A 9,654-nucleotide genomic window follows, 5' to 3' on the forward strand; every position below is an offset into this window, starting at 1 on the left:
AGCTCTCATTAAATTGCCTTTTTCAGTCTTATTGACTTGAGCGTTAGAGTGCCTACGACAGACACCACATGTATCGGTATTCACATAAGCTTCACGCTTGTTTGCTTTGTGTGTAGGTTCAGTGGATTGCAGTGGCCTCAACCTCACAGGATTAGACTTTCTTTCCATAACCGTAAATTTTAGCATCTAAAGTCCCTATCTAACTCCACTGGTGGTAGAACTCACCATTTAATAATGCATCAAAGTGTAGACAACGCAATCCTTAAATATATATATATATTCACTCATTCATCTCCAAGGGTGGAGTTAAATTAAGTTTCCCAAACTCAAGTTCTAGCTGTTTTAAGGTTTCATTATGGCCGCAGCTGGCTCCTCAGGTATCGCTTCCTGGTTCATTTTAGGTCTGTTAATCACACTGGGGAGTGTTGCTCCTCGAGCTGAGGCAAGGGCGTTCTTTGTGTTTGGTGATTCGCTTGTCGATAATGGCAACAATAACTACCTTGCCACTACTGCACGAGCTGATTCATACCCGTATGGCATTGACTATCCTACTCATCGACCAACTGGTCGTTTCTCCAATGGACTTAACATTCCCGATCTTATCAGTAAGTTTATCTAAGAGAAAAGACTTGGCCGGAGACAGATTATATATGTGGTTTTATTCTAGTTAGTATGTGATAGTTATATTTATGTTGACATGTTTTATCATGATCAGGTGAGCAAATTGGCATGGAACCCACATTGCCATACTTGAGCCCAGCACTCACTGGAGAGAGGCTTCTCGTCGGTGCAAACTTTGCTTCTGCAGGGATCGGAATTCTCAATGACACTGGAATCCAATTTGTAAATAAAACTTATTCATTCACTTTAGTTTTCCCCTCCAAAGAACATTCAGTTATAACCAATTCATTTGACTTTTGCAGCTGAATATTATCCGAATCACCAGGCAGTTGCAGTATTTTGAGCAATACCAGCAGCGAGTCAGTGCACTTATTGGAGCTGAGCAGACTCAACGACTGGTAAACGAAGCCCTTGTCCTCATCACACTTGGCGGCAATGACTTCGTCAACAACTACTATTTGGTGCCCTTTTCTGCACGATCTCGCCAGTTTTCTCTTCCTGATTACGTTGTGTATCTTATTTCTGAGTACCGCAAAATCTTACAGGTTATTTAATTTACTATCCTTGGTACAAACAACACTCAAGCTACTACCATGTTTGTTACGTTATGTATTTTATTTTTGGGTTCTTTTTATATAATTAAGTAATTATCATCGGAGTTTTTTCATTTAATGGTCACGAAACAGAAGAAAATAAACATTATAATAATGATGTGGGGACGTATTTATGATGGATTGATAAGATTTGCTTTCTAGTTTGTGAAGATAGAGTGAGTTATTACAGGATTTGCTTGGTTGGTGAGGCCAACAGGGACTTTGCTGTTTCGTTCAGAAGCCATTTATAACTTCACGAATCAGAATTTCCTTATTAAAAAGCCTTAATCAATGAGATCCACATCAATTCTAATTACTTAAAAATAGCCTCAAAAACATTCAACATCATATATATAGATATATATACTAATTAAGAAAACAACTATTACAATCTTAATTACTTTATATTAAACTGCTACTTCTGACAATGCAGAGGCTGTATGAATTAGGAGCACGTCGGGTTTTGGTCACGGGAACTGGGCCATTGGGTTGTGTCCCTGCGGAGCTGGCTATGCGTAGCAGAAATGGTGAATGTTCAGTGGAATTGGAACGAGCAGCTGGCTTGTTTAACCCACAACTTGTCCAACTGATAAACAATCTCAACAGCGAAATCGGATCAGATATTTTCGTTGCTGCAAATGCTTTTGATATGCACATGGACTTCATCAGTAACCCTCAAGCATATGGTAAGTCAATCAGTCATATCTTCACATGAGTTAATAGATGCAACTACCCGATTGACAATAACATGACAGAATGATGAAAACAGATACATTGAGTAAATGCCCTTTATTGATGTCTCGTCATTGGTCCTCTGGCAATTATTGATGCTAGATTTGGACCCAGAATTGTCTAATTAGGATTAGGAAGATTGATTAGCAGAAGTGAGATGCATGTTAATTTTGAAATATGGTCAATTTTTCACAGGGTTTGTGACATCAAAAATAGCGTGTTGCGGACAAGGACCCTACAATGGCATTGGCCTCTGCACAATCGCCTCAAACTTGTGCCCCAACAGAGATTTGTATGCATTTTGGGATCCATTTCATCCATCAGAGAAGGCCAACAGAATTATCGTACAGCAGATCATGACTGGATCCACCCAGTATATGCATCCGATGAATCTCAGCACCATTATGGCTTTGGATTCCAGGGTTTAAGAGATTATATTATATGGTTACGATATTGTCATCTATAAATATGGTAGTGTTGCTGCTTATTCTTCATTGCGGTGTCTTAGTTTGGTTTGTTTGTGGTGAAATGTTTAATTAGTTTTTATGTGGCTTGAATTTGTCTGCAGTATTAGCAAGCATTTGTGGGATTCTTCAATCAAATAATATAGCTTGACATTTGTAATGGTCATCAAGTGGGCAGATTGTTGTTCATCTTTACGTTTGTAATCTAAGCGTTATGAGTTTAATTTCATTTTCCCTTTGGCCATTCCTGTGTTCCACTTCTATTCTTTTATATTTGTTATCTTCTAATATTATGAGAAGAATTTATCAAGATTCAGATTCAAGATTTCAAAAGTTTGACATGTTTTCTAAGATGTTTATACAATTGAAACAGAGCTTTTATCCTAATATGATAAAATTTATTATCACCTTATTAAAAAATAGCCATGAAAATTCTTCGAAATCAATGACTTGAGATATGACAAACCCTTTAGCTACTAGGGTTAGTTATATCTAAGGGGTTTTGTGTTTGAGTCATAAGAGAGGTATTTATCACATCTGTGTTATTACTTTGTTCCATTAAGCTTAGGGTATTCTATGACTATGAGTATTAGGCAGACTCTAATATAGGTCTGGATACTTCAATTACCTTAAAAAAAAAAAAAAAAAAAATGGATGAAGATATGAATTCTACATATATTTTGCTTTAAATTTTCTTACAAAAACACAAACTTAGATGGGCCAAACTTCAGCACCTGAAAAGCAGAGGTCCATATCGTTAGCTAGATTTGAGAACTTCATCGATGGGCTATATATTGTTACCCAATTTTTTATTGAGCTCAGTATAAGAAGTATGAAGACATGGGTGTTGGCAAAAAAAAGCAAGAAGTAGTATAAGTGAGCGTGACAATTAAGAGTCCCAAAACACAGTAAGCCTCCAATTTGTAGGAATCTCAAACGCATCCAATGGAGAGACTTGTTATTTCCGTCTAGTTTCAATAGCTTCTCAACAGTGTCGTATAATACTGATTGGCCTTACACGTCTCTCTTGTCGCCGGCAGATATTTTCATTGGTATTCATTTCTATGCTAATATTCCTTGTAACTCTTGCTTTATATAATGCTATATATTAAAACAAGATCTCTTCATGAATTCTTTTATTATTCCAACAACAATGCAGTTTTGTTTTTTAATTGTTTCTGTGGTCTTGTTCCCTATCAACTTTGGGGCTCCCCTACATATAAATACAACTATTCCCAGCAAGCAATTCCCTTTCTCACTGTTCACTTTTTTTTTCACGGTGCAAACATCTCTCTCTTTTACTCCGCGGTTATACAGTAAAATATATTTCGATGGTGGTTTGCATCAAAGCAGAAGATGTTGACAGTGATGCAACACCAGAACGCCCCACCACAAAACCAGCAAATACAAACGCTACATTGGCTGAAATTTTGGTGCCAAGAGGGTCACCCGGCTGCCTGAGTTCTGATAGGCATGTTGTAATCGTGATGGACGCATTGAAGCAATTCTCTTGGGGGCCTCTCCAATGGACACTCGACCATGTCATTCCATCTAATTGCACCGTTACTCTCCTCGGTGTCATGCCTTGGATTCCCCTCGCATGTAGGAATCTTAATTTTTCTTGCTAGTTTTATAGAGAAGTTTGCAGATTAACACATATTTTTGTCGTTTTCATGCTGAGTTTTGATGCTTCCTTTTTTTATTTTTTTATTTTAAGAAAGTGTCATGCAAGACAAGGATTTGGACGTATGACTTTGGGAATTTGTTAGCATTAAAATCTAGAAGCGAATGGAATAACGAAGAGACTCGTGGGATAATTGAGCTGTGTGAACAAAAAGGGGTTCGTTTTCTTTTTTCCAAGCAATCTCTGTGGAAAATTAACGTTCATGGAGGAAAGATTATTCATTTCCGGTATATTATTTATTTTATGTATAACTTTATATGAGTATCACTCCCATCCCATCCCATGCAGGTGGTTCCCTTTATGCAATTGGCCATGGGGCATCCGTTGAAGCTTGTTGTTCTTGAGAAAACTACAAACCTTCATGCTAACCTGGTGGTTCTCGATAGGTACATGTCCTTGTGAACACTAGCTACTTAAAATTTCAAATTAATGGATGCCATATATATAGAATAATTTTTTAATTAGGACATTTTTATCTGTAAAATACATTCTGAAAAAGAAAAAGTGGACATTCTTTAGAGAAAAGAACTACATATAGCATGAACATCCTTGGCTTTAAAAACCAATATCACATTAGTTGGTGTTATTTAACTGTTTAGAAAACAATTTTGACTAAATTTCTTGCTTGCTTTGAACAAAATCAACTTGAAGGTTTGTTCAATAATAAAGGAAGAATTGAAACATATTGTCAAGGAACTAAGGTGAGTACTGAGAAAATGTGTAAATGTTTCGACAGACACATGAGAAAGAACAAAGGATTCTATGCCGAGAGGTTGCCGAGCAGCGTAGTGGTGATGAATAACGATGGAGGGGTTGATATTATAAGAATCCAATCCACCATAAATACCTGTGATTCATCTCCTCTACAAGAATCTCCATCTCCGGCGACTCCACCACCAACTAAGCTTATTCTCTCAGAAGCATTGTCTGAACTTCTCCAACACAAAGACATCGACCCTCAAAAACCTGTTAATAAGTGTTGGAAAAATGGCTCATTTAGCAAAATCCCTCATGGGGTAGAAGTAAAAATGGAGAAAGGTTTAGGGACTTATATAAAATAGGCCAAAAGTTAGTATGTCCCAAATTGCTTAGAAATGAAAGTAGAGGAACTTTTGGGGCCTATATATAAAGACTCAAGACATAGTAATAAGCATAACAAATTGTATTTTCATTACACCCCTCTTGTTAGGGTTCTTTCATTAAAGACCCTTTAGTTGAAAAGTTTTGTTGTATCTCCTCTTTGTTTTCGGTAATTGTTTTAATGCCCATATAGTTTGGGTATTTGTAGTATTGCCCAAAAAGTTGTAATATTATTTGGAGATAGTGGAGTTTTCTTTTGCAGCGCCCGAAGACGTAAGTTATAATACCGAACCTCATTAATTCTTAGTATTCTTTATTTTTACATTTAATTTTGTCCATTTATTTCTGCTTTAGTAGTTGTTATTATTATATTTAAATGGTTAGCATTAAGTTTATGTTTCCATTGCATAATAATAAGAACTTATGGACTGTTGATAGTCTCTTTACTAGAACAAGAAAAGAAATAGGGCTCTTTTTTGGGGAGGCCACACAAAACACACTCAAAATATTGCTGTAAAATTAATGTAGAAATTAATGTATAATTTGTTTGCTATTATATAATTAATGTATATATATATTGCTCACAATATATTCTGAGGATCGATGTCTTTATATATAAAATATATCAATAAGCTCGAGATCTTGGAATTAATGCGCTCTTTACACACACACACACACACACACATATATGGAGTGTGATTTTTCTATTAAGTTCAGAGAAGTCAAAATTCTACGAGGTTATAGTTCGACCCAGAATAAGTTCGGTTTAACACTTGTCCAACCCAGCATAAGCTCGTCAAGATATAGCTTGACCCAGCATAATCTAGTCGCGACCAATCTTGACAGTTGTTCAAGCAAGTCACAGATGAGCTCAAATCCCAGATATTTTGGAAGAGATCAGATCAACAGTAATGATAGTCGCGAGAATATCAGAGTTGCATTTCAATCTTAATTGTAAATCCTTTAATTTCGCTCTTTCCTTTCTAAAAAACTTGTATATAAACCCCTTCCAACGATGGAACAAGGGTTAGCAAATTGTAATAGGCATTATACTATTTCCTTATAAGCTGTCAAAGCAAATAAGAAAAATAGTGGACGTAGGCTCAAGTTCTAACTTGCTGAACCATTAAAAAAATTATTCATTGTTCTTTACTTTTCTGCATTCAAATTCATCACATTGCTGGTTATTTTTAATCATGCACACATCGGTTTCGATTCCATCAAGGTCAATTGGATCACTCTAGTTGATGTAAATCTTGTATCAACATTTTGGCGCTAGAAGGAAGGTCTCCACCTACTTTCAAAATTTTCGTCAAGTAATTTCAGTGACCCAATCACCTGAAGTGTCAAATGGCCCATACTAGATCGAAAACCACCACCAGAAACCATGACAACGTGGAAATCGCTAATTAGGAGGTGCAGTAAACTGCCCCTTTAGGTCGACCATTGGGGCAATAAGCCAAAAATCAGTAGGGAGTAAGGACTTCAAATCCTGAAAAATGGCCAACTGATGGAGATGATAAGGATGATGGTTGTGCAGGCGGTGTAACAGAATGTGGTTGAGTTGAGAAATGAATAACTGGCCCAGCAGGACCTTGATCAGCCATGCTTCATGGAGGTTACTCCAACAGGTCCCAATGGCTTGATCGATGACCAATTTGGCTCGTCGACACCAAGGAGCGACCGTAACCCTTAACACCGCAGGGAGCATTCCGCTCACGAGCGCAAATCCCGTGGCAAATTAACCTCGAGGGGCGACTAGGCAAAAAGCCTGTGGGGGAGAATGAAAACCATGGTCGACAAAGGGATGCTCGCCCAACTCGGCGACACACCTACGCCAAAGGCGGGCTCAAGCTCGTAAGCTTGCGAGATGAGCCCCGCATGCCAATCTGGCAATGATCGATGTTTTGGTTTTAACCAATGTCACGAGTAGCGCACAAATGAGCATGATAGTACTTAATCGACCAAGCCATCGTGACTCCACCTCGTGCACTAATGCACATGATAGAGCAAGATCATAAGCAACTGATCTCTAGACTCACCTGCTTAAGGTAAGGCTGAATAGAGCTCGCAGGCAAAATACTACTCATAATAAGGACTTAGATCGGGTGTAGAGAATGTTCGACGATCTAAGAGTCCACCAGAATGATTCGGTAGAAGAGATAGTGAGTTCTCCATTCACGGAGGAAGTTTGTCAAGCCCCACTTTCCTAGGGATTCAGGACACCAGAGAGTAAGTTCAACGGGAAAGGGGATCCTAAAGATCACCTTGATTCTTTCAACGACCTGATGAAGCTACATCAGGTCTTCGACTTGGCAAAGTGCCACTGTTTCGTAGTCACTTTAGTAGGGGATGCCAAGAGGTGGTACAAAAGGCTCAAAGCAAACACAATACACTCTTGGCAACAATTATTCTCATTGTACTTTCAACAATTCCAAGTGAGAAGATGGTTCACAATACCGCTCAGCTATCTAAGTAACATTCATCAGGAAAGAGACGAAACTCTGAACTTGTACTTAATGAGGTTCTAGAATGAGCAAGCAAAGGTTGCGGATGCACATGAGGAATCAATACAAACTTTGCTAATAGCAGGAATAAGGCGGCAAACGGAGCTATGGAAAGAGCTTCAAAGTGAAGACCATGTGAGCTTGGCCAAGTTCTATCAAATGGCCGCCAAACATTAGCAGGTAGAAAGCTCGTTAGCGACCTTTAGCCAGGAACTCACCTAGAAGAGCAACTGAAAGGCGACAAGATAGTCTGACAGACAAACGGAGGGGCCAAGATCATAGTGATAGAGACTAGAATAGGTTCCAAAAAAGACAGAAAACAGATAATCGGGGGAAAAAGCAACATTTTCCATGATATGTGGAGTACACTCTCTTGACTCAAGATGTAGCTCACATCTATGAAGTCTCCTGTGATGCTAGAAGACTGCCCACACCGAAAAGAATGAGGGGGGCACCAAGAAGATGGGATCACCAAAAATACTGTTGGTACCTTTGAGACATCAGGCATAATACTAATGAATGTCGAGCTATGAAAGACGCCATCGAGGATCTGATCAAAAGGGGCCACTTGAAAGAACTTGTCAAGGAGGAGCCAGCTTGCAAAAATCCCAGCCAGCAGAGTAATTAGATCTATCAAACCCAGCCAAACAACGATGTACTAGTGGGTATGATCTATAGGGGACCCAACATTGCAGGGAGATCCAAGCGCTCTCGTGAGCAATATGCGTGGGAGGCCAGGACAAACTCAGTTCCTTGGGTAATGAGTTGTGAGAAAAAGCCGCCGAAGCTGCCCAGGCAAGAAAACGAGGTGATAGGATTCACTAAAGAAGAGTGTGATCAATCTCCTCGCCACAACCATGATGTGATCATAATCGCAGCAAGGATCAACAATGCCTGAGTACATAGGGTAATGGTCGATAATGGCAGCACAACAAACATCATCTTCTTGGGAGCATCCCGAGAAATGAGGTTCACGGAACAAGACCAAAGGGAATGTCTGTTGCCACTATACGGATTCACTGGGGATAGCTTGGTCCCTAAGGTAACAATTGAGTTGCCTGTGACTCTTGGAAAAGAGTCTCAGATAAGGACAGTGTAATGTCATTATGGGGAGGCCGATCCTGGACGACCAAAGCACAATTACCTCAGTGCGCTGCCAAACAATGAGATTCCCAACCCCAGGTAGGGTCACAACAATTAGGAGTTGTAGGAAAGATTCTCGGGAATGTTATAATCGGGCTATTCGTGTTGCACAAAAGTGGCCACTCTTGAGGACCATGGTCATTGTTGAGTCCGAGCCTTGGAGACACCATAGATCCTTGCATCTAAAAAGAAGAGCCTACAACAGGGCTTACAGAAGAGTTGCATGAAGTACCTGTTAGCAAGAAAGACCTCACTCGCGTGCTAAAAATTGGGAGCAGTTTGAGTATCAGGCTGGCAAACAGTTTAGTAGGGTTCCTAAAGAAAAACCTCGACGTGTCTGCTTGGGTACATACGGACATGGTGGGTAGGACTGTTCAATAAGGCGAGTCGCTCGCGAGCTAGCTCGACTCGAGTAAGGCTCGTTAATGGCTCACCTCATTTGGAATCGAGCCGGCTCAACTTGATTCGTGAGAGAGACAAGCCAAGTTCGAGCCTCCCTCGGTTCGGCCTGTTAGGCTCGTGAGCCGAGCCAGACTTGAATTAGCAGGTGTGTTTTAGGGGTTTTATAAAGCATGGGGGATTAAACTAAAATTATCAAAACAAAAGTTTGTAAAAATGACAAAGTACCCCCCAATGTTAAAATCCCTAAAAATACGACTAAAACCCTTTGCTGTAAAACCAAACCAAATCAAACTATTTGAGAAATAGGAGCCATTAGAGAGAGAGAAAAGAAGAGAAAGCAAAGGAGTAATAAGTAACAAAAAGAGAAGAAGAAGATGGGTTAAAAAGAAAAGAAAAGAAAAGAAAAAGGTTAGGGGAAAGTTAAAAGA

The 9,654-nt window shown here is 39.3% G+C and overlaps 2 protein-coding genes across 2 annotated transcripts; both read left to right on the forward strand.

Moving 5' to 3' along the window:
• Positions 1–311: 311 nt before the first annotated feature.
• Positions 312–2,646, forward strand: LOC116145774 (GDSL esterase/lipase LTL1-like). The gene is made up of 5 exons (XM_031431218.1): positions 312–605; positions 716–843; positions 924–1,166; positions 1,648–1,900; positions 2,142–2,646. The coding sequence occupies exons 1-5, from the start codon at positions 356–358 to the stop codon at positions 2,372–2,374; spliced, it is 1,107 nt and encodes a 368-aa protein (XP_031287078.1). The 5' UTR covers positions 312–355; the 3' UTR covers positions 2,375–2,646.
• Positions 2,647–3,676: 1,030 nt separating this feature from the next.
• Positions 3,677–5,155, forward strand: LOC116145794. The gene is made up of 4 exons (XM_031431235.1): positions 3,677–4,012; positions 4,132–4,250; positions 4,383–4,480; positions 4,831–5,155. Exons 1-4 carry the CDS (start codon positions 3,742–3,744, stop codon positions 5,153–5,155), a joined length of 813 nt encoding a protein of 270 aa, XP_031287095.1. The 5' UTR covers positions 3,677–3,741.
• The last annotated feature ends 4,499 nt before the right edge of the window (positions 5,156–9,654 follow it).

The sequence above is a fragment of the Pistacia vera genome, unplaced genomic scaffold (assembly GCF_008641045.1).
Source record: "Pistacia vera cultivar Batoury unplaced genomic scaffold, PisVer_v2 Contig467, whole genome shotgun sequence".
Taxonomy (NCBI): Eukaryota; Viridiplantae; Streptophyta; class Magnoliopsida; order Sapindales; family Anacardiaceae; genus Pistacia; species Pistacia vera.